The following is a 25899-nucleotide window of genomic DNA, read 5'->3' on the forward strand; positions in this document are numbered from 1 at the left end:
AATCACCGAGAGTTCTGAACTTAGACTTTTGAATTGTTTCTTGAAATATTTGTTTTAATGATATTTCTGCCCAATGCCTTTTATTTTTGGCTCATTTGACAAATGTCTTGAAATAATCAAGAAGTTGACTGCTCGGGGCAGTAAATAGATTTTTGAACAGGAGGGCATAAAAGCTGGAACTGCTCACTGTATATTGGGAGTAAAAGTTCAGAGGAGTTTTATTTAAACCAAGAAAACTATTCTGTTCTAGGTGTTCACCCTGTATGTATATATGTAACGCAATGCATTTAATGTCATAAAGTAACTTTTACTTTCTGTTTCTAAGATTATGAATGAACTTAGTCTGTGAACATTGAGTTTGGAATATCTGCCATTAAAAAATAAGATTGTGTATTTTATTTAGTGGTGAAGTAAATCATGAAGTAAGGCATCATGTTAGAGGGTCAGGACAGAAAGCAAGAGAGGAGAAGTAAGCTTTCAGTGCTCTGCCGTTCAATAACACCCAGTAAAGAGATGAAATGTGTAGCAATATTTGCCAGCTGCCCACAGCACATCCTTGGCAGTTACCACAAATGAAGCATTTCACTGCATGTTTTGATGTACTTGTGGTAAATAGATCTGAATCCGAACATTATGTCTAATCTCTTCTTCAACCTTAATTCCATTTGGCTGCCTGATTATGACAACCTTTAACTTCCTGATCGCCTAAGTCACAGCATAATTATCTGTCATAATTCAGGATCAGAATCACGTTTATTATTACTGATATGTTTATTTATTGAGATACAGCACAAAATCGGCCCTTCTGGCCCTTCCGTGTTGTCCAGCAATTTCCTAATTTAATCCGAGCCTAATCACAGGATAATTTACAATGACCAATTAACCTACCAACCAGTACATCTTTGGACAGTGGGATGAAACTAGAGCACCTGGAGGGAACCCACATGGTCACGGGGAGAACGTACAAACTCCTGTCAGGCAGTGGCAGAAAATGAGCCTGGGTCACCCTGACTGTAAAGCATTGTGCTAACCACCATCCCATGTCATTGATTTGCGGCAGCAGCACAGTGCAATACATAAAATATTCTATAAGTTATAATAAGGAATAAATTAAAAAAAATATATATATATATATGTTCGTGGGTTCATGGACTGTTCAGAATTCTGATGGTGGAAGGGAAGAAGCTGTTCCCAAAACACTGAGTGTGTGTCTACAGACTCCCGTACCTCCTTCCTGATGGTAGTAGTGAGAACAGCACATTTCCTGGATGGTGGTTGCCAGCTTTCCAGTCAGTGGCAATGATCTTTTTAGATATACTAACATTCCCCTTACCCGACCCCAATATAATGTGGGTAAACACCTAAAAGTATGCAAGTATTCCCTCCCTGACAAGTTCTGGAGGTGGAATGTGTACCAGCTCTTTAGTGCCTAAAAAAGGTACTTTATTCCAGCTCTGTGTAAGGGACTAGATTTTTGCACAGTCCCTGACAGCAGAGCTCTGTTGAGAATAGCGCTCTGTGCAAAAGTATCAGGCCTGAAAATTCTGCCTTCGGCCCCCACAGGATCAAGGTTGGTAATATAAAGGGTCGGGATATCACCGGATGCAGAGTTGGAACTCAGGTACACAGTTAAGCTAGAATTCCATGGAAAGGAGGTTAGACATGCGGTCAGACTGGAATATGGTGGGAGCAGGGGTGGGGAAGAAGCAGGATAAATACACAACAGGTCCGATGTCCTGCTGACTGCTGAAGGAGTCTTTAGCAGTGAGGTGGATGAAATATTGACATGAACATCAAACAAGATCTGCAGATGCTGGAATTCATTTTGTGTGTGTTAAGTGAACATCAACAACTGTAAACTAACAGAAGATGTTTGCCTTGCTGTAGCCAGCCATGAATCAAGTAATGCTGGCCCCTTTTAATTAGTGCAGGGGTAGCCTTCTATTTCTAGTTAAGCTCTGGTTTTGTGTGAGTGAACTGGCCAATTCATGCATCTTAGATGCATCAGTAAATATTACACAAATGGTATTTTCAATATGAGCATTAAATGTAATCTGGCATCACTGCACTTGCCTGGTGCCGTCCAAGGCTCATAGGGTTGTGAGTCTGTGAAACTTACAATCTCAAAGGGCAGCAAATTAGACTTCGTTAAACAGTGGTGAAATATAGATGTAGTGGCCACTTTATTAGGTACACCTGCTCATTAATGCAAATATCTAATTAGCCAATCATGTGGCAGCAACTCAATACAATAAAAGCATGCAGATCTAGCTGAGGTTCAGTTGTTTTTCAGATCCAACATCAGAATGGGGAAGAAATGTGACTTTGACTGTGGAATGATTGTTAGTGCCAGATGAGGTGGTTTGAGTATCTCAGAAACTGCTGATGTCCTGGGGTTTTCACACACAATGGTTTCCAGAGTTTACAGAGAATGGTGCAAAAAACAAAAAAAAATCCATGAGCTGCAGTTCTGTGGGTGAAAATCTCTTGTTAATGAGAGAGGTCAGAGGAGAATGGCCAGACTGGTTCAAGCTGGTAGAAAGGCAACAGTAACTCAAATAACTACAAGTTACAACAGCGGCATGCAGAAGAGCATTTCTAAATGAACAACACATCGATTCTTGAAGTGGACGGTCTAAAGCAGCAGAAGGCCATGAACACACACTCAGTGGCCACTGTATGAGGTACAGGAGGAGCCTAATAAAGTGGTCAGTGAGTGTACAGCAAATGTTAGTCAGATTAGCCTCAATTTTATTGAAAGATGGAACAGATTAGAGGGGCTGAGTGGCTCATCCCTACTCCTAATTCATATGTTCCTACACTTATACATCTGCACATCCTACAAAAAGAAAACCTGGAACAAATTATGGAACCAATAGAAAAAGAGCTGGATCACTTTTTGATTCCTTAAATTGGACAGAAACAATGTTGCACTTTAAGATTTGTAGCTTTAAGTAATTTTAAAGGATTTTGTACTCCACATGTCCTCTGGCCCTGGCTAATGGCACTGATTGTTTCTCATTACCTTCGGCTTCAAGTACACAAGAACCACATTAATGACACCGACCACTCCAGCAGTACCGTCTGCACTGAGTTACAAGCTCAGCTGATGTCAGACAACATCTCGAGTCCTCATTCAGCACTTGATGGAAGTTGTTCTGTGTCTCAACTCTGTTTTGCACCCAACATGATCATCAGTTTGCGTAGTTCATGGAGACTTCAAACGCAAAGGAACACACAAGGTGCTGAAGGAATTCAGCGGGTCTGTCAGAGAAAGGGAGAGTCAGCATTTCAGGTCAAGACACGTCATCAGGACCAGTATTCAGGCCTCGACTGGGTGAGTCACAGCAGCAGGTAAACAGTATTCCCTGAATGTTTATAATTTAGACGTTCCAGTTGGTTCCTACATTGTGATATTCAAGTGCTCCATCTGTTTCATTACTGTGAATTGCACTGTAATTTATAGCTTACAGTATTTGCAGATTTTTGGAACATCCACATTTAATTTTATATATATATGGTTGTATTGGTTGTATGCCGTAAAATGTCCCAAAGGTCCTTGTACGAGTGTTGGAACTACAGAACAAGGAAATTGGTTCTTCAGGCCCACCTGGCAGCTATGACCACGTTACCTATATGAACTAGTCCCATTTCTCTGTATTCATCCCATATTGCTCTAAGCCTTTCCTATCTAGTTAACTGTCCAAATGCCTTTTAAAGGTCATAATTCTATCCACCTCTGCCATTTCTGGTAGCTCTTTCCATAAGAGTATTGTTCGACAAATCTAATAGCCCTCCGCCATCAGATTTCTGAATTCATAAACACCACCTCACTATTTTTGCGCTCTTTTTACACTAATTTAATTTTTTAAAATATATTTCTTATTGTAATTTATAGTTTTTATGTATTGCACTGTATTAATGTGGCAAAACAACAAATTTCATTAGACATATCAGTGATAATAAACCTGATTCTGATTCTAAACTAACACGGAGGTGTGTTTTAGGTGAGACGGTGGCTAATGCAAGGGTCAGGGGTCAAACAGGGTCAGGGGTTGAACCCCAGTAATCTGAGAAATATATGCATCCTGCAGTTATAGATAGCCTTGCTTGTTTATATAGGGTACTATAATGTACATGGCAACGAGTATAAAACTACTCCATTAAATCACATTGGTGAGCAAGCTGTAAGTCTGCAGTGTTACCAATCATGGCTAAGTATACAGTACCCCCATGGCATTGCTTTGCATAGTCATTGACAATTGTGTTGAGTAACATTCAATTACATAGTAATCTGGTTCGATTTTGAAAGGAAGAGTGATGAAATATTTGCAGCTGTCTTTACTTTGTCACCATATATATCATGAATATGAGCTTGATTGAGTGTGAGGAAAAACGAAACAAAAAATGTACATTTGGTTTGTGTTAAGCTGACAGGCTGTTTGCATCAGAATCACGTTCACTATTCAATAATAACTTAACAACAGCAACTGACAGAAAATACTAATATCTACATAATATATTTTTGAAAATATGTCTGGCCTGCCTTCAAATCCTGTTATGACATAAGTCAAATAAACAGAGCAGTGGTGAGTGAGTTCTTTGAAAAGTTACTGAGTGAAGCTCCAGCACTTTATAAATGCCAGCAGAGATGAAAACTTCCACTGAAACTCATAACTGTCAACCAAGCACCTATGAGTTTGGTGATTTAACAGTTACTGCACCTTAAACACAAGAGTTTCTGCAGATGCTGGAAATCCAGAGCAAAACACACACACACACACACACACACACACACACAAAATGCTGAGGAACACATCAGGTCAGGCAGCGTCTATGAAAAGGAATAAACAGTCTTGAAAGGCCCGAAACTTTGACTGCTAATTTTTTTCCATCGATGCTGCCTGGCCTCCTGAGTCCCTCCATCATTCTGTGTGGTTACTGCACCTTACTGAGAAGCATGAAAAGATAATGCAGTTTTCTAAACTGCAAGTACCCTGTTAGGCTATCCAAGTGTAACATTCCCTTCTTTTTCAAGTGCATTTCTGGTTAGAGTCGAAAGAGGGAGCCTTAGAGAAAGAAGTATAACATGGCAGGAGATATTGGAACTGGCACAGTGATGCCCTGAGCCCATGACAGGTGCTACATAAATGTAAGTTGTTACGTGCCAGCAGCCATAGACCACACACAGATTTAATGTTAAACAAATATATTTTCAATACCCTAACCAAAAAGTAACAGTGCAATGCATCTTATCTCACAAACTATGGAGGTCTGGAAACAGTTCTTCCCACGTCTTACTCAAGCAGAGTCCTAGGACGGCAATCCAGAAGGTTCTGGAATCCACGGGAACAGGTACAGGTGTCTGTGAGGAAGGGTTCATAAATACACATTAAGATGACACAAGGTGACGAACACGGAAAAATCCAGAGGACAGGTGAACGTCACATGACACACTGGATCCACGCAGGGATAATGAGGTGACAGTCACAGAATATTCCCTAACACGAGTGGTCGCCACGTAACACACCCAAACCCACGTATGGATTAACAAAAAATGGTCGCCGCAGAATACTCCAGAAGTCCGAGTATGGATCATACAAGGGGATAGTCATGTATCAAATATGCACTGTGTGCCGCAAATTATCACTAGCTTCTGGACACAGAGATATATTGGAAATGCCCACTGCTTAGTGAACTCTTCAACTAACTCAACTCAACTCACTCCCTTGCTGGTAACTCAGTCCATTACATCGCTTAGCTGCAGAAATTCTTAGAAAGCTCCTGAATTCAATAGAAAAAGCCTACACCCATTTGTTATATGACACCATCCCCACGCCCTGTCCAGGCTCACCTAAATGATGCTTATGGTTAATCCAAGCAATGTTGACCTCCCCCCAAGAAGGGAAATTTTGTTCTGCAAGAGCAAAATTTTAGCTACAAATTACAACATGTGAAACAATATATATACAATTACACTACGGAACAACATATTGCAGGGGCATATATAAATATCAGATTCCATTCAATCCCAATATTTTCCAAGTAACTCAACACATTCAAGAGGCAATACAAGATTTTATGTACAATAATCATCTCACTTCATTATCAAAAGTACATTATAAGCTTAACACCTAGAAAGACAATCTGCAATTATATTACCTCTGCCTTTAATGTGAGTCATTATGATATCATACTCTTGTAAAATCAAACTCTAATTCAACAACCTCCTATTTTTGCTATCATCTTACTCAAGAACACCAATGGATTATGATCTATTCTAACACTGGTTTGTGTAAGTAATTTTTTTGACAGTGACAATCATTCCATAACATTCACAGAGATCCTAGTTAAGCCAGTATTGATTTTAATTTGACTAGACTGAAAATGGAAAATGTTGAGCAACTCCAGCTGGTCAGACAGCATGATGGAGTGAGGAATGGATTTAACACTATAGATCAGAGGCTTTTCATCTTGTGATACAACAACACAAGTCCTCTACTACGTTACAATAGATATCTGAGTTCCAGGCAAGAACACCCAACACATGTTATCTCTTAAATGCAGAAGCAAAAGGCCATTGCTTTGGCATTTATTTCGTTGGCACCAGGATGTGTGGTGAAATTTGCTGGCTACCTTTTGCACATCCTTGGGTGAGTTGGTTGTTAATGCAAACAATACATTTCACTGTGACTCTAGCATATTTCTACAGTTATAGTCTCTGCCGGCTCCATCAAAAGCACCAGCCTTCCCAGCATTGAGGACATCTTCAAAAAAGCAATACCTCAAAAAGACAGCATCCATCATTAAGGACCCCCATCACCCAGGACATGCCCTCTTCTCATTTTTACTATCGGAGAAGGGGTACGGGAACCCGATGACACACACTCAACATTTAAGAAACAGCTTCTTCCCCTCTGCCATCAGATTTCTGAACAGGCATTGAACCCATGAATACTACCTCTCTATTTTTGCTCCCTTTATGCACTACTTATTTCATTCAATTTTTTAATATATTTCTTACTGTAATTTATAGTTTTTAATGCATTGCACTGTAATGCTGCCACAAAACAACACCTTCCATGAACTATGTCAGTGATATTAAACCTGATTCTGATTCTATATGTTCTGATGTATACATGATACATAGGTCTGAATCTGAATCTGCAGCTGAATTGAGTCAATTGAATGTGTTTAAAGTGAATTATTTTTGCTTCAAGGAATATTGCTGACTTGAACGAACTACGAAAATTGCAAAACTAAAGGAACCTGCCTTGCAGCTATTTGAAAATATTTTGCTAAGTGGATCTGCAAAATAATGGAACGGACTTTACACTCAATGAAAATTGTCAACACTAACTGTGTCAGTGTTAGCTGTAACTGAACTTTTCATTACACTGTGAAACTGGCAGAAATATTGAATTTCTATGCATTTATACCCTAATGTGCTTTCAGTGTTGCAGTGTTGATCCATTGACTGCAACCCTTTCCCCTCCAGATCAGATTAGGAGAGGAGTTAGTCCTGCTGTAAAGCCCCCTGAAAACAGTAAGCTTTAGACCACGAGACGCAGAAGCAGAAATGGGCTTTCTAAAGGCATATGATTTAGGATTAGTAAATTGTGGACTTGCTATGTAGGTGCGTGGCATGGCAACTCTTTTGGGCTGCCCCCAGCACATTCTTGGACAGTGTTGGTCATTGAAGCAAATGACACATTTTACTGTATGTTTTGATGTTTCAATATACATGTGACATATAAAGTTAATCCTATTCACCATGCAATATCTACTGTGGTAAAATGTGCAGAAGATACCGGCAGGGTTGATCGAGCACCTCAGATCCCCTGTAACTAAACAATCTGTTGACGTATCTTCTATAGAGATAGTTTTTATAGTTTTTAATGCATTGCACTGTAATGCTGCCACAAAACAACACATTCCATGAACTTTTTCCAGTGATATTAAACCTGATTCTGATTCTATATGTTGGCCCATTAAAGAGATCTCTCAGGCGGAATTGACTATTCGTCAGACAAATGTTGCTGATGGTCTTGGTGGGTGGGTACATCTGTGAGTTTTTCTCAGAATAACAGTTGAATAAATGTTAATTGCTAAAGTATGCAGACTTTTTCCCCAGGGCAGAAATAGCTAATAAGTGGGGGAATAATTTTAAGGTGATTGGAGGGAAGTGGAGGGGTGGAATGTCAATGGGTAAGATCTTTACACAGAAGATCATGGTGCGTGGAATGCCTTACCAGGGATAGTGGTAGAGGCAGATACATTATGAACTTTTAAAGACTCTTAGAGAGGCACATGGATGATAGAAAAATGGAGGCTGTGTAGGAGGAAGGGTTGGAGTTATCTCAAAGTAGGTTGAAAGGTTGGTACAACATTGTGAGCCGAAGAGCCTGTACTGTGCTGTAGTATTCTATGTTCTATCAGAGGGTGAAAGGTTTTGGATAAGATGCTGCACCGAGTTCAGATAATGATAAGTGGTCCTGCAACATTGATCAAAGAAGAGAGAAGAATTCTCTTTCAGTCGACACTTCATCCTGCAACCAATAAGACTAAAATACAGACCATTGGCCATTAACCTAGTTGCTCTCTGTGGGGACTGCTGTTTGCAAATTGGTTCCCAATTTTCCTACATTAACAGAGACAATCATCAAAATGATTCTTTGACTTGCAAACTTTTTGGGGTGTCCGGCAGAAATGGATGTAATATAAATTTTGATAAACACCATAAGAGTTAGGAGCAGAATTAGGTCATTCAGTCCATCAAGTCTTCTCCACCATTTCATTATGACTGATCCATTTTCCCTCTCAACCCCATTCTTTTGCCTTCTTCCCATAATCTTTCACACCCTGGCTAATCAAGAACTTTTCAACCTCCAACTTAAATACACCCAATCACTTGACCTCCAGAGCCGTCTATGGAAACAAATTCCACAGATTCACCACCTTCTGGCTAAAGAAAATCCTCCTCATCTCCATTCTAAATAGGCAAACCTTTATTTTGAGCCAGTGCTGTCTGGTCCTAGACAATCTCACTATAGGAAACATCCTCTCCACTGTCACTCTATCTAGGCCTTTCAACATTCAATAGGTTTCAATGAGATCCTTCTCATTCTTCTAAATTCCAACAAGTACAGACCCAGAACCATCAAATCCTCCTTATACAATAATCCTTTCATTCTTGGAATCATTCTCATGATAAGGAGCCGCAAACTGCTCACAGTACTCCAAGCAAGGCCTCACCAGTGCCTTATAAAGCCTCAGCATCACATCCTTCCTTTTACATTCTAGTCCTCTCAAAATGAATGCTAACATTGCATTTGTCTTTCTCACCACTGACTCAATCTGCCAGTTAACCTTTAGAGAGTCTTGCATGAGGACTCCCAAGTCCATTTGCACCTTGGATTTTTGAATTTTCTCCCCGTTTAGAAAATAGTCTACGCTTTTATTTCTTCTACCAAAGTACACAACTATACACATCACTACACTAAATTCCATCTGCCCATTCTCCTAATTTTAGTCCTTCTACAGCCTCTCTGCCTCCTCAACACCACATGCCCCTCCATCTATCTTGATATCATCCACAAGCTTGGCCACGCAGTCATCAATTCCTTCATCCAAATCATTGACATATAACTCGTTCCAACACAGACCCCTGTGGAACACCACTAGTAACCAGCTGCCAAGAAAAGGCTTGCTTTATTTCCACTCTTTTCCTCCTGCCAATCAGCCAATTCTGTATCCATGCTAATATCGTTCCTGTAATACCATGGGTCTTACCTTGTTAAACAGCCAAAGGCCTTCTGAGAAACAAGTGATAGTGCAGATGCTGAAAATGCAGAATAATTGTGATAGTAAACTGCAGAGATATGGTTGCACGATCTGAAACCAAATATTCCTGGATACTTGATGTTTGGAAAGGACAGGTAAGGATAAACAATGATGTAATTCTGGCAATGAGGGATGATTTTACCTTGGAAGGTCAGGAAATAGATTTAACCTTGAATGGCAATCAAATGAGATGGAATATCCGCAACTCACAGACGTGGAGAACAAGAGACCACAAAGGATAATTAGTAGAAAAACAAATAGCAGCGCACGAATAAGCTCTTCTTGGGCTTCCAGCCAGATACACGAGTCGATTATAATGGACGTTTCAATGACAGACTCTGCCATCTTCATCAGGACAAATGGCCAGGCAAAAGATGAGCTGTTGTTCCATGACAGTAGTACTGATGGAAGTGGGAGTAGTTTAAAGGTCTTCTGAAAGCCGCTCTGCTGTTCAAGAGGGTCTTTGTGTGTAGTTTTTCCAATGATTCTACTGTATTCCTTTGCTCATCAAGAAAATGAATCTCAGGGTAGTATATAGTGATACTTTATATTTTGAACTTTACATCTAAGCTTGCTGATAGAGCACATCTAGGTTGTAATGAAAGCTGTAGAGGGGTGGGTGGGGGCAAGAGTCCATAAAACACCAGAGACAGGTGATGGAAAGGCAGGAATCTGAATTTTCAAGATCTTGAGTTCACATATTGGGCAATGTTCCTTTTTTCACCATGCTGTGAAATAGCTGGGAGGAGTTTGGATTCCACCATCTATCACACTGTTAGTGAACATTACACTCTAAACTTAGCGACTATATGACACAAATAATATTCATAAATGATAAAGATTTTCTGTTCCGGGAGTGCAGAATCAATTCGAACAAAGGGGCCTTTAACCCATTGTACCTGTACCTACTCTTTTAAGGAGATTTCCCATTAATCCCATTTGCCTGCTCTTCTCTTGGTGTGCTGCTGATGTCCCCAGTTTAAAGTACTTATTCCAGGTAGTGCGTCTGAATCAGAACTTCCACAATAAAACATCAAATTCTGCAGGTCACAATGGGGTGGTTAGGTGATTAATTTAGGCAAGATGTCAGCTTGTTGGCATCCATTACATAATCCCAAAACAACCAAAGAATACATGGTGTAATTAAATACAAACAATGTGTGTGAGGTGTACAGCTCTTCCTACTTACGCACTAAACCCACCTGCCAGCCTTGGTGATGATCATTTCTGTGCCCGCCTCGTGAAATTTCTTCCAAAGTTCCTTTTCATGGAGATAAACCTTGATGTTCTCTATGCTCTGGAAGTGAATGAATGTCTTTAGTACTGTAAGCATTTAACTTAATTCAAATTCCAATGGCTAACTTTTGAAATATTCTGTCATCAATCAATAGGATGCTTGACAACATCTTGCGATTTTTCGTTCATTAATGTATACACCATGTTTAGTTCTTCCTCAGAATTCATCACCAAGACCTGGACAGTGGCACTGTAGCATAATGGTTTGCATAATGCTACTAGAATGCCAGCAATCCAGGTTCAATTCCACCGCTGTCTGTAAGGAGTTTGTACGTTCTCCCTGTGACTGCATGGGTTTCTGTCAGGTGCTCCAGTTTCCTCCCACAGTCCAAAGACATACAGGTTAGTAGGTCACAGGGGTGTAATTGGCAGCGTGGGATTGTTGGGTCAGAAGAACCTGTTACTGTGCTGTATCTCCAAGTAACTGATTAACTAGATAGACAATACAAACCTCTATGTCAGGATGCTGTTTCATCAACTATAGCTCAGCATTTAACACCATCATTCCTACAATCCTGAATGATAAGTTACAGAACCTGGGCCTCTGTACCTCCCTCTGCAAATGGATCCTCGACTTTCTAACAGGAAGACCACTGTCTGTGTGGATTGGTGATAATACCTCCTCCTCGCTGACAGTCAACACTGGTGCACCTCGGGGGGGGGGGGTGCTTAGCCCACTGCTCTACTCTCTCTATACCAATGACTATGTGGCTAGTCATAGCTCAAATACCATCTATAAATTTGCTAACAGTACACTATTGTTGGTAGAATCTCAGATGGAGATGAGAGGGCATACAGGAGTCAGATGTACTAACTAATCGAGTGGTGACACAGCAACAACCTTGAACAATGTTTGTTTTCGATATTTGTTGGCCATTTATAGACATTACTGGCATTGGTGAGCACTCTAAACTAGAGTCATTTGAATCATAGAGCACTACAGCACAGAATCTGGCCCTTTGGCCCATCTAGTCCATACTGAACTGTTAATTTTCCTAGTCTCATTGACTCGCACCTGGACTATATACCCTTCCTATCCAAGTACCTAATCCAAACTTCTCTGAAACGTTGAAATTGAACCCGCATCCAGCACTTCCTCTGGCAGCTCATTCTACACTCTCACCAGCCTCTGAATAAAGAATCTTCCCCTAAAGTTCCTCTTAAATATTTTATGTTTTACCTATGATGTCTAGTTCCAGTATCACCCAACCTCATTGGAAAAAGTCTGCTCATACAGTGCTTATAAAAATAGTTCCCTCCTTTCTCCCCCGAAAGTTTTCATGTTTTATTGTTTTACAACATTGAATCACATTGGAGTTAATTGGGCTTTTGTTTGATACTGATCAAAAGAAAAAGACTCTGGTGTCAAAGTGAAAACAGATCTCTACAAAGTGATCTAAATTAATCACACATAAAACATAAAATAATTAATTGCTTAAGTATTCAGCCCCTTTAATATGACACCCCAAATCATTACTAGTGCATCCGGTTGGTTTTAGAAGTCACATAATTAGTTAAATAGAGATTACTGTGTGCATTCAAGATGTTTCAATTGATTGTAGTAAAAATACACCTGTATCTGGAAGGTCCAACTGCTGGTGAGTCAGTACCCTGGCAAAAACTACACTATGAAGACAAAAGTAACTCTGTGAAAAGGTTATTGAAAAACACAAGTCAGGAGATGGATGCAAGAAAATTTCCAAGTCACTGAATATCTCTGAGTACAGTTACGTCAATCGTCAAGAAATTGAAAGAATATGGCACAGCTGTAAATCTGCCTAAATCCTCAAAAACTGAGTGACCATGCAAGAAGGGGACTAGTGAGGGAGGCCACCAAGAGACCTGTGACAACTTTGAAGGAGTTACAAGTTTCAGTGGCTGAGATGGGAGAGACTGCGCATACAACTGTTGCCTGAGATCTTCACCAATTGCATTTTTATGGGAGAGTGGCAAAGAGAAAGCCACTGTTGAAAAAATCTCACATGAAATCTTGGCTAGAGTTTGCCAGAAGGGAGACTCTGAAGTCAGCTGGAAGAAGGTTCTATGGTCTGATGAAACCAAAATTAAGCTTTTTGGCCATCAGACTAAATGCTATGTTTGGCGTAAGCCAAACACTGCACGTCAACATAAACACACCATCCCTACCAATGGCTGCATCATGCTGTGTGGATGCTTCACTGCAGCAGGCCCCAGAAGGCTTGTGAAGGTAGAAGGTAAAATGAATACTGTAAAATACAGTGAAATTCTGGAGGAGAACCTGATGCAGTCTGCAAGAGAACTGTTACTTGGGAGAAGATTTGTTTTCCAGCAAGATGGTGAACCCATGCATAAAATCAAAGCTACACAGGAATGGCTTTAAAAAAATAACGAAGTTAATGTCCTGGAGTGGCCAAGCCAGAGTCCAGACCTCAATCCAAATGAGAATTTATGGCTGGACTTTAAAAGGGCTGTTCACTCATGGTTCCCATGCAATCTGACCGAGCTTGAGCAGTTTTGTAAAGAATGGGGAAAAGTTACAGTGTCCAAATGAGCAAAGCTGATAGAGACTCAAGGCTGTAATTCCTGTCAAATGTGCATCTACTAAATACTGACTTGAAAGGGGTGAATAATTTTGCAATCAATTATTTTGTGTTTAATAATTGCAATGGAATTGACCAATTTGTTGAAATTTGTTTTCACTTTGACAGGAAAGAATCTTTTCTGTTGATCAGTGTCAAAAAAAGCTAAAGTAAATCCACCGATTCAGTGTTGTAAAACAATAAAACATGAAAATTTCCAAGGGGAGGTGTGGATATAGTACCCTATGGTAGAGCAGAGTCAATGGGCTGAATGGCTAAATTCTGTTCCAATGTCTTATGATTTAATTATAATTTGTGTACCTCTATTAAATCCTCCCTCATTCTCTATACTCCAAGGAATACATTCCGAAAGAAGCACATTGGATTCAACCAAGTTGCTGGGTCAGCATTCAGGTACAAATCTGATTGGAAAGGACAGCAGACCTGTTTCCCTGAATGACTTCATTGAAACAGGCATGTTTTTAACTCAATGTAATTTTTTTTTCTTTTATGAACATAGAACATTACAGCATAGTACAGGCTCTTTGGCCCACGATGTTCTGTTGACCTTTTAATCAACTCTAAGATCATTCTGAACCTTCAATTTTCTGCCATCTATGTGTCTATCTAAGAGTTCTTTAAATGCCTTTAATATACTGCAGCTGCCTCAACCACCAAGCCTGGCAGGCTTCGCTGTGTGGGGAAAAAGTACACCTTATCTCTAACTTCCCCCTCACTCCAAGCCTTCCTTCAGTCACCTTAAAATTATGCCCCCTTTTATTCATCATTTTCTCTCTGGGGGAGAAAAGATGCTGGCTGTCCACTAGATTAATGTCTGTTATCATCTTGTACACCTCTGTCAAGTCACTTCTCATCTTCCTTTGATCCAAAGAGAAAAGTCCTAGCTCACTTGACCTATCCTCATAAAACATGCTCTCTAATCCAGGCAGCATCCTGGTAACTCTCCTCTGCATCCTCTCTAAAGCTTCCACATCCTTCTTCTAGTGAGGTGACCAGAACTGAGCACAATATTCCAAGTGTGGTCTAACTAGGGTCTTATCAAGCTGCTGCATTACTGCATGGAGATTTATATTCAACAATACAATAAAGCTGCAACATTAAGTCACAGAACTCCGCCATGGATGGTCCCAACCCCAATTATGAAAGGATGAGGAGGATTGGACATGGGGCTAGCAGCCCCATCCTGTTAAAAACTCCGAGCTACTGAAACTTCAACAGAAGCTCCAATCTTGGGAGAAGAAGGATCTTCACTGAGACAACGTATAAATTCATGATTCATGGGGTGAAAGCAGAAGCCAGGGGCCGATTAATCTTCAACCCAGGACAGAGGATTCTGTTGAACTGTTGTCAGCAGACTGTGCCCAGCAGGGGTTATGGGTTTAAGAAGAATTAACTCTCTATTTTATTGATGAATTTAAATTCTCCACTGTTGTGGTAGAATTGGAATTCATAGCTCTAGATCACAAGTGCAAATCTCCAGCTGCTGGTCCACAGATCTAACTTACACCCTTGATTTGGAGAAGTAAGTGTTCCAGATTTTCCTTTTTCTGGCTTCATGTTTTTTTCCCTCTGTTTTTATCCTTCTTTCCCACAAGCTGAACATGGGTTACTCATATTCCCTGTCGGGCTGTGGGCAGGCCTGGTAAGAGTTGGCCCACATTGCACTGGAATGGATGACAGCGTCTAGGACTTCTGAGACCCACTGTTAAAGGCACAGTAACTGGAAGGCTGGCTAAATCCGGGTTTTTGGACTCTGAATCCAAGCTAGATATGGACACCTATGTTTACTGGGAGACAAAGGAGCCCATTGAAAAAAGACAGCTGCACATTATCCCTGAATCTAGAGGCAATCACCAGTTTCTATGGTTGAACAATCTATTGGAGATGCTGCAGTACAAAGTGTGTTACTGGTACAGTGATAATCTGGAGAAAATATGGATCACATCACCTGGTCTCCTCGACCCTGATTATAACATACCACAAGACCAGTTGATGGAGGAAACCAATAATATTGAACCTGAAAGAACATCTTGTACAGTCTCAAAATTTGCAACATGTATTATTATTATCATCATCATCATCATCATCATCATCATCATCATCATCATCATCATCATCATCATCAGACACCACAAGATACTTGCCAGTTTGGGATTGGACACAAACACGTATAGAAGGGGAATTATTGCTGAAGAAGTAGATATTAAGCATGCTTTATTAGGCTATAAACAAAAAATTACCAATGATGGGTTCGGAGTGAATGTGTGTGGAGGATGAGATAACTGACAGTACAGCCACCAATGGGAAGCGGTGCCTGAAAAGGTAGATTTTGAAGAATGGTAGATGCAAGAAAGATCCCAAAGTGGTAGAAGTTGCCAGCCCAGCTGTAAGTGGAGAACTCTGGAGTGGAGAGTAAAGATTTTGAAAGCAGAAAATCCTGGAAACACTTAGCAGGTCAGTCCATATCTGTAGAGAGGGGAAAGTTAATCATTCTAGTTTGGAGACCTGGAGTCTCCAGAACCCTTTGATTTAAATACATGATCATTGGTCTGGGAATGGATTGGATCTGAAGTTCTCAGTACACGATCAATGGTCTGGGAATGGATTGGATCTGAAGTTCTCAGTACATAATCATTACTCTGGGAATGGTTCAGATCTCCAGTTCTCAGACTTGATTTCAAATGTATCATTCCATGGACCTCCAGTTCTACAAAACTAGAAGAATTACAGTTTCCTCTAATTCTACATCCTTCTGTATCCATTGTCTGTGACAGGGTCAGGGCAGGGTTCCTGATGTAACCTCACTTTCAAAGAATCTACAAATTGTGTTTCCAGCTTTATCTATTTATTTATTTATTTATTTATTTATTTGCTTATTACACTTATTTGTGGATTTCTGTGCTCTTGCACAGTTTGTCTTTTGCACATTGTTTTTCAATCTTTGTGTGTAGATTTTTATTGGTTCTGTTCTATTTCATTGTTCTACTGTGAATGCCCACAAGAAAATGAATCTCAGGGTCATATATGTACTTTGATAATAAATTTACATTAATGAGGACAATGAGGGAAAAGAAGAAAGGGTTAATTTGGCTGTCCATTATCCATCTGTAATATTGACTTCATTTTCCTCCATCTGCAGACACTACCTGGGCATTTCCAGCAATATTCTTTCAGTTTCAGGTCTCAGCAACAATTCTGACCTGTATTTTGCAACTTTAACTTAGACCATAAGAGCATAAGATATAGGAGCAGAATTAGGACATTTGGGTGATCGATGTCTGTTCCATTTCATCATCGCTGACCAATTTTTTTCTCTCAGTCCCAACCTCCTGCCTTCTCCCCATATCCCTTCATGTCCTGATCAAGAATTGATCAACCTCTACCTTAAATATTCATAAAGACTTGGCCTCCACAGCTGCCTGTAGCAACGAATTCCACAGTTTCACCACTCTCTGGCTAAAGAAATTCCTTCTCATCTCTGTTCTAAAAAGACGCCCCGCTATTCTGAGTCTACGTCCTCTGGTCTTAGACATTCCCACCACAGGAAACATCCTCTCCACATTCACTCTTATCAAAGCCTTTCACCATTCAATAGATTTCAATGAGATCACTCCTCATTCTTCTGAATTCCAGTGTAAACAGGCCCAGAACCATCAAACGTTCATACATCAAGCCATTCAATCCTGGAATAATTTTTGTGAACCTTCTTTGAACCCTCTTCAGTTTCTAAGATAAGGACCCCCAAACTTCTCTCAACACTTCAAGTGAAGCCTCACAGTGTTTTATAAAGTCTTAACATTACATCCTTGCTTTTATATTCTGGTCCTCTTGAAATGAATGCTAACATCACATTTGCCTTCCTCATCACAGGTTCAACCTTGCACAGTGACTCCCAAGTCCCTTTGCACCTCAGATTTTTGTATTTTCTCTTCAGTTAGAAAATAGTTAACCCTTTCATTTCTATCAAAGTACATGACCACACACTTCCAGCCACTGTATTCCAACTCAAAACGAACTGACCCTCCACCTATCTTTGTATCATCTGCAAACTTTGCAACAAATACATCAAATCATTGGCATATGATGTAAAAAGAATGGGTCCCAATGCAGACCCCTGTGGAACACCACTAGTAACTGGCAGCCAACCAGTAAAACCTTTATTCTCACTCTTTTCCTCTTGCCAGTCAGCCACTGCTTTATCCATGCTAGAATCTTTTCTGTAATACCATGGGCTTGTAGCTTATTAAGCAGCCTCATGTGTGGAACTTCAGCAAAAGTCTTCTGAAGATCCAAGTACACAACATCAACTGATTTGTCTATCCTGCTAGTTATTTCTTCAAAATTCCAACAGATTTATCAAGCAAGATTTTCCCTTGAGGAAACCATGTTGACTAAAGGCTTATATTATCATGTGCCTCTAAGAACCCTGAAACCACGTCCTTAACAATTGACTTCAACATGTTCCCAACCACTGAGGTCAGACTAACTGGCTGAAAATTTCCTTTCTTCTTTCTTGAAGAATAGACTGACATTTGCAATTTTCCAGTCCTCCAGAACCATTCCAGAATCTAGTGATTCTTGAACGATCATTACTCATTAGATTAGATTAGATTCCACAATTTCTTCAGCTACCTCTTTCAGAATCCTGGGCTGTACACCATCTGGTCCAGTTGACTTAACTACCTTCAGACCTTTCAGTTTCCCAAGAACCTTCTCTTTAGTAATGGTAACTTCACAAACTTTGTGACCCCTGACTCCTGGAACTTGCACCCTTCTGCTAGTGTCTTCCACAGTGAAGATTGATGCAAAATTCTGATTTAGTTCATCCACCATTTCATCGTCCTCTGTTACTACCTCTCCAGCATCGTTTTCAAGTGGTTTGATATCTACTCTTGCCTCTCCTTTACACTTTATGTATTGAAGAAACTTTTGGTATCTTCTTTAATATTATTGGCTAGCTTACTTTTGTATTCTACCTTTAACTTCTTAATGACTTTTTAGTTGCCTTCTGTTTGATTTTAAAAGCTTCTCAATCCTCTAACTTTCCAGTAATTTTTGCTCTATATACTACCTCTCTTTGGTTTTTATGTTGGCTTTGATTTCTTTTATTAGCTACATTCAGGTCATCGTGACTTTAGAATACTACTTCTTTGAAATGTATATATCCTGTACCTTCTGAATTGCTTCCAGAAATTCCAGCCATTGATACTCTGCTGTCATCCCTGTCAGTGTTCCTTTCCTATCAATTTTGGCCAACTCCTCTCTCATGGAACTCCCTCTGCAATTCCCTGTACTCCACTATAGTACTGATACACCTGACTTTAGCTACTTCTCAAATTTCAGGGTGATTTTGATCATATTATGATCACTTGCCTCTAAGGGTTCTTTTAGCTTATGGTCTCTAATCAATTCTGCTTTATTGCACAACACCCCATCCAGAATATCTGAAACCTCTTGTGGGCCCAACCATAAGCTGCTCTAAAAAGCCATCTCATAGGCATTCTAGAAATTTCCCCTCTTGATATCCAGCACCAACATAATTTTCCGAAGCTACCTGCATGTTGAAATCCTCCAGGTCTTTTGTAACATTGCCCTTTTTGTCCCCTACAGAAACATCCATCCTACTGAACCCACCACCCACAATCTCTGCAAATTAAAATTAACTTCTTTTCCCACTTCCCCAGTTCTTGTGAAGGGTCTTCAAAGCAAAATATTAACTCTGTTTCCCTTCCCACAGATGCTGCCTTACCAGCTGAGGATCTCCAGCATTTTCTGTTTTTAAAGAGCCCAGATTTGCAGCATCTGCAGTATTTTGCTGTAGCTGAGGTTATAGAGGGTGTGAAATGGAAGGCCAGCACAAAGGCTCTGGTAAAGTCTGGGCCGGAGGTTACAAAGGCAAGAGTTTCCCAGCCAATGAGGATAAGCACGTGAGATTCAGAGATCATAAACACAAGTGATTCTGCAGATGCAGGAAATCCAGAGCAACACACACATAATTCTGGAGGAACTCAAAATAAAGGTGTTGGTCACCTATTTTAATTCTACTTCTTATTCCCATTCTGACATGTTGGTCCATGGGCCCCCTCTACTCCCACGATGACGCCACTCCCAGGTTGGAGGAGCAACATCTCATATTTCATCTAGGTGGCCTCCAACTTGATGGCAAGAACATTGATATCTCTAACTTCTGGTAATTTCTTCCCCTTTTCCCCTTCTCTATTTTTCCATCCATTCTGAGCCCCCTCTTACCCTTCCTCATCTCCTTACCTGCCCATTACCTCCTTCTGGTGCCCCTCCTCCTTCCCTTTCTCCCATGGTTCACTCTCCTCTCTGTCAGATCCCTTATACTTCAGGCCTTTGCCTTTTCCACCTATCATCTGCCAGCTTCTTACTTCATCTTCCCTCTCCCACCCTCCTCCCTTACCCTCAGCAGGCTTCACCTATCACCTGCCACCTTGTACTCCTTCCTCTTTCCCCTACACTTTTACTCTTGCTTTCTCCCCTTCGTTTCCAGTTCTGATGAAGGGTCACAGCCCAAAACGTCGACTGTTAATTTTTTTACTGAGATACAGTGTGGAATAGGCCCTTTTGGTTCCTTGAGCCATGCCACCCAGCAATCCCCCAGTTCAATTGTAGGACAGTTTACAATGACCAATTAGCCTACCAACCGGTACATCTTTGGACTGTCGGAGGGAACCAGAGCACCTTGAGTAAACCAACGTGGCCCAGGGGAGAATGTACAAACTCCTTACAGGCAGTGGTGGGAATTGAACCTGGTACTGTAAAGCAATGTGCTACCTTCCGTTGACCTGCTGAGTTCCTCCAACATTTCATGTACATCACTCTGGAGGTCCCAAGATGAAATGAGGGCTCTTGGCAAGGGATTGGGTGAAGATTTGAAGTTCAGATTGAAGTATAACAATGCAGTTCAAAGTGTAAAGTTCAGCAACGTACACGGAAGGAGAAAGAAATAGGAGCAGAATAGTTATTGGGAAGAACGAGGTGGATTCAGTCTAACAAGCCTATGTTATTCCATGCGAAGGGACAGATGACGCTTTCTTACCTGATCAGGGTCCTGTCCCTGTGGACTGCCTGGAGATGTGCTGCTGGCCCCTGGTGCTCCGTGCCCTGGGGACTGCAGGTTATGCTCCCGGTGTCCATCCACTTGAGCTGCTGGATAGCTCTCTTCACTTTCTGTCGCAGTCTTTTCTTGCAGCATCTCCTAATGAAATAGCACAGATATACTCACTGTGAGACGGTATGTACACAAGGTTTGGTTGCTATGATCAAATAGACACTCAGGTTACACTCTCAAGTGAGCTTTACCAGTTACATGCATGACTAGGCCATGAATCCTTGTTTGTTTTTTTGCTAATGTCCCTTTCACTTTCTTCCATGAGCATGAACTCTCCGAGCCACACTGATTCACTTTGGAAGGAGAAAGATACAGGTTTTGGAGAACAGGCACGAGGAGTGGGATTAATTGGCAAACTCCATCAAAAATGTGAAGGGCTGATGGTCCAACATAATTCAATGATTTTAAATCAGAACACATTATGCAGAAAACCCACCTTTGGGATTACTCTCTAAAGCGGAGGTGACAGGGTTAAGTTTTTTACGCAGAGAATGGTGAGTGCGTGGAATGGGTTGCCGGCGACGTTGGTGGAGGTGGATATGATTGGGTCTTTTAAGATACTCCTGGGCAGGTACATGGAAGTCTGAAAAATAGAGGGTTATGGGTAACCCTAGGTAATTTCTAAGGTAAGGACATGTTCGGCACAACTTTCTGGGCCTAAAGGCTTGTATTGTGCTGTAAGTTTTCTATGTTTCTATCAACAAGATGTTGAATAGTTAAACAATGTATGACATCCACTTGTTTACTAATTACAACCATGAGGCTCCTGAAATGGTGTGGATAAGTTCACTCACCTTAACATTCAACTGACTTGACAACCTACAGACTCACTTTTAAGGACCCTACTATTCATGTTCTCAGTGTTATTTGTTTACTTTTTTAAATTAACTTCACTTTGTCTTTTACACATTGGCTGTTTGTCAGCCTTTACAAATAGCTTTTCATAAGTTCTATTGTATATTTTCCTATAAATGCCTGAAAGAAAATAAATCTCAAGGTAGTATATGGTAATATGCATATTTTGATCATAAATTTACTTTGAACTTTGTTTTTAAGAACTGGGCATCCATTGCAATGTTGATTTTATATTATTGCAACTTTGAATAAAGCGCTGTCAAAATTTAGTTCAAGCGAGAATTTTTATACCCAAATTGTACACCAGTATGTAGTGCTGGAAAATGAAATTTGAAGAGTTGACATAACAATTTTGCTTTAATTCCTGGATCTAAAGATAAAGATTATTGTTATTTGTCTCATACATATCGAAACATCAATGAAATGCGTCATTTGAATCAAATCAAATCAGAGAGAATTGTGCTGGAAGCAGCCCGCTATGTGTCCCTACACTTCCGACACGAACATAGCATGCCCACAGCTCACTAACGCTAACCTGTACATCTTTGAAATGTGGGAGTAAACTGGAGCAACTGGAGGAGAACCATGTGGTAATGAGGAGATTGCACAAACTTCTTACAGACAGCAGTGGGAATTGAACCTCAATCAGTAATTACTAGGACTGTAATAGCAATTCACTAACAACTACACTTCTCTGCTGCCACAATGGTTCATTTATAAGGTGTTTTCACCCACAGAACTAGACACACAGTGGCCACTTTATTAGGTAAATCTGTACACATGCTCATTAATATAAATATCTAATCTGCCAATCACGAGGCAGCAACTCAATACATAAAAGCATGCAAACATGAGCAAGAGGATCATTTGTTGGTCAAACTAAACATCAGAATGGGGAAGAAATGTAATCTAAGTGACTTTGACCATTGGTGTCAGATAGGGTGGATTGAGTATCTCAGAAACTGCTGAATCTCCTAGAATTTTCGTGCACAGCAGTCTCTAGAGTTTGCAGAGAATGGTACAAAAACATCTTGTGAGTGGCTGTTCCATGGGTGAAAATGCCTTATAAATGAGAGAGATCAAAAGAGAATGGTCACACTGGTTTGAGCTGACAGGAGGGTGACAGTAACTCAAATAACCACATGTTACAACAGTGGTATGCAGAAGAGCATCTCTGAATGTACAACACATCAAAACATTGTGTGCTGCGTCTGCGAGGCTGAGTCTGCGTCACCTTGGAAGTCTATAGCGGGGGTACTCCATTCTGCCGCCGGTGTGGGATGGCGAGTCTGTCGGGACCCTGGGAACTTGTGGAAACTGTGGTGATTTCTTTTGAACTTATAGTCCTTTAACATCTTGGACTATTTTTACTGTGCCCATAGTCAGTTTTTTATCAATTATGCTATTGTTTGCACTGTTGTAACTATATGTTGTAATTACGTGGTTTTGTGCAGGTCTTGTAGCTTTAGTTTTTGTCTGGTGGATTTGAAGCTCCTTTCCGGGGAACGTGCTAGACGGTAGCGCAATATTAATACGCAGCAGCCTCTCCGGACTCTGGATTGGGGATTGCCAAACGTTACGTGGATTTTCTGGTGTAGTCTGTTTTGTCATATGCTTTTGTGATATCATTCTGGGGGAACGTTGTCTCATTTTTTAACTGCATTGCATTTGTGGTTTCTAAATGACAATAAACTGAATCTGAACTTGAATTGGAAGGGCCACAGCAGCAGAAAATCACAAACATACTCTCAGTGGCCACTCTGTTATATTCCAAAATCACAGAATTGTCATTAATCAGAAGGAGGTTACTTGACCATCAAATCTGATACCTTAGGTGATTCCACAAGCACTTTATAAGTACCTGTATTCGGCAAGATAAATTACTTGCTCCACATCATCTAACTGAAGTGGACACAAGTGTTGGTGCCTGGAAGTGATTTCAAAATCACAAAGGCTGGAGTTGGCAGAGACGCACAATCTGTTTCAGATGCTGATCTTTGACTCACAAGGAGTACTCTACTCTCTGACTTGTGTGTTCAAACCCTGCCTAAAGACTTAAGCTGGCAACTAATGAAAATGCTCCAGGATATATTGGCACCTAAATTCATTCTTGAAATTTTGTAGAATAGATGATAATTTTACAACAGATGCTTTAATAAAACATCTGTTGTAAAATCATTATCAGGTGGCCGACAGTACCAGAGACAATGAGAGAGCTGGGCTCATTTCCACTGCTATTCCCATTTCCAACACAGGAAAGGATATAGATCACCAGCCACAGGCAATGAACTGCAAGACACATCCTTTTACTAGGAACCTAGTCAAAGAGTCAAACCTTTAGAAAATCTGAACTAAGGAAAAATAATAAAGTCATCTATTTAACAAAATTTCAAGAATGAATTTAGGTACCAATATATCCCGGAGCAGTTTCTTTAGTTGCCAACTTGCACTGAACTAATTATATTCCCTAATGAAATGCAGTGATTCTAATCTTTTCTTTTAAATAGGCAGTTTCCAGTTTTGCTCAGTTGGGAATAAAAAATAACAACTTTGCTCTTTCTCATGGTTTTTACAGCCAGCTCACTAATTAGAAATCCATTTCAGTCCACTTCACAACATTCCCAATTGCTGCACGCAAACTCACACTTCTCATTCCAGTATGCTTCTAACCCTGGTCCTGTCTTCGCAATACCTTCATCCTGGACTGGGAAGTAAACTGTTGGAGAGTTCAATACTAAATGGAAGGAGGAAGTACCACAATAAATCACATATAGATGACATGTCAGGAATAAGAAATTTAAATTAACTAATTCCAGGTATTTAACCAATATATTTTTATTCTGAGATACAGGGCATAGATTTGATGTCAAGCTTACATTTACACAATCATTTAAAACAGTTGGTTCCCACCATCCCAAACATCTTCAAAAGGAGGTGCCTTGAGAAGGTGGCATCCATCACGTAGGACCTTCACCATCAGAGAAAAGGTACAAAAGCCTGAAGGCAAATGTTTTAGAACAGTTTCTTCCCCTCTACCATCGAATTTATGAATGGGCCATGACCCTATGAACACTACCTCACTTCTGCTGTCTTTTTGCACTGCTTATTTATTTTTATATATTTCTTATTGTAACATAGTATTTTTACGTATTACACTATACTACTGTCGCTAAACAATTAACTGCATGACAAATGTCAGGGATAATAAACATGATTCTAATTCAGACAGAAGGGGGCTATTTTGTCCCTTGTTCTTGTGCTGGTCCTTTTCCCTGCAGAACGATTTATCCAGCTCCCTTTTGAAATCTACTTCTATTAACCTTTCAGAAAGATTGTTACAAAAAAAAAATCCCTATTTGCCCACATAGATTCTCAAGGACTCTAAAACTCATGTCCTCAGTATTTTTTTTTGATTTCCACAATTTGTCTCCCTTTGCACATTGGTTGTTAGTCAGTCTTTGTTAATTTTTCATAAATTCTATTGTATTTCTTTGTTTTCCTGTAAATGCCTGCAAGAAAAATGAATCTCATGGTGACTTACAGTATACGTACTTCGACAAACTATTGCACTGTCCTTCCCATTAAATTGAGCCTCTTTCTGTCCTCTCAGAAACATGTAAAAGATTGCTTGGAATTACTTTGAAGGGAAGCACGTTAGTTATCCACAGAAATCTAGCAAGTTTCAACAAAATAAAGCAAATTATCTAATCGATACCACGTTGCTGAGTGTGGTATCTTGCTGTGAAGAAATCAGCTGGCACATTTCCTGCATTGCAACAGTAACTACATCTCAAGGATCAAGCACAAACAAGAGAAAATCTGCAGATGCTGGAAATCGGAGCAGCACACACAAAATGCTGGAGGAACTTGGCAGGACAGGCAGCATCAAAGGAAAAGAGTACAGCCAGCGTTTCGGGCCGAGACCCTTCGGCAGGACTGGAGAAAAAAAGATGAGGCCTGAAATGTCGACTGTTCTCTTTTCCATAGTTGCTGTCTGGCCTGCTGAATTCCTCCAGCATTTTGTGTGTGTTGTCTCAAGGATCAATTTTATTCACCACGTAGTAGATATGCATGTATTAAGAATTTGCTGTAATGTGTTGGTCAGGGTGCAACATACAAAAAATGACAAAGTTCAACAATTATAAAATACAAAGGATTATATAAAAGTAAAGGTTAAAAGTACAGACGTGA

At 40.2% G+C, this 25899-nt stretch overlaps 1 protein-coding gene across 1 annotated transcript in view; it reads right to left on the reverse strand.

The window, feature by feature from the left end:
- tbx4 (T-box transcription factor 4) overlaps positions 1-20937 on the reverse strand; it is an 85846-nt gene extending 64909 nt beyond the window's left edge. The window contains exons 1-2 of the mRNA XM_059971431.1: positions 20782-20937; positions 11046-11140 (exon numbers count right to left, since the gene is read on the reverse strand). Of these exons, the coding sequence (XP_059827414.1) occupies positions 11046-11140; positions 20782-20937 (251 nt within the window). The remainder of the gene's footprint in view (positions 1-11045; positions 11141-20781) is intronic.
- Positions 20938-25899: the final 4962 nt, after the last annotated feature.

Source organism: Hypanus sabinus, chromosome 6 (genome assembly GCF_030144855.1).
Source record: "Hypanus sabinus isolate sHypSab1 chromosome 6, sHypSab1.hap1, whole genome shotgun sequence".
Taxonomy (NCBI): Eukaryota; Metazoa; Chordata; class Chondrichthyes; order Myliobatiformes; family Dasyatidae; genus Hypanus; species Hypanus sabinus.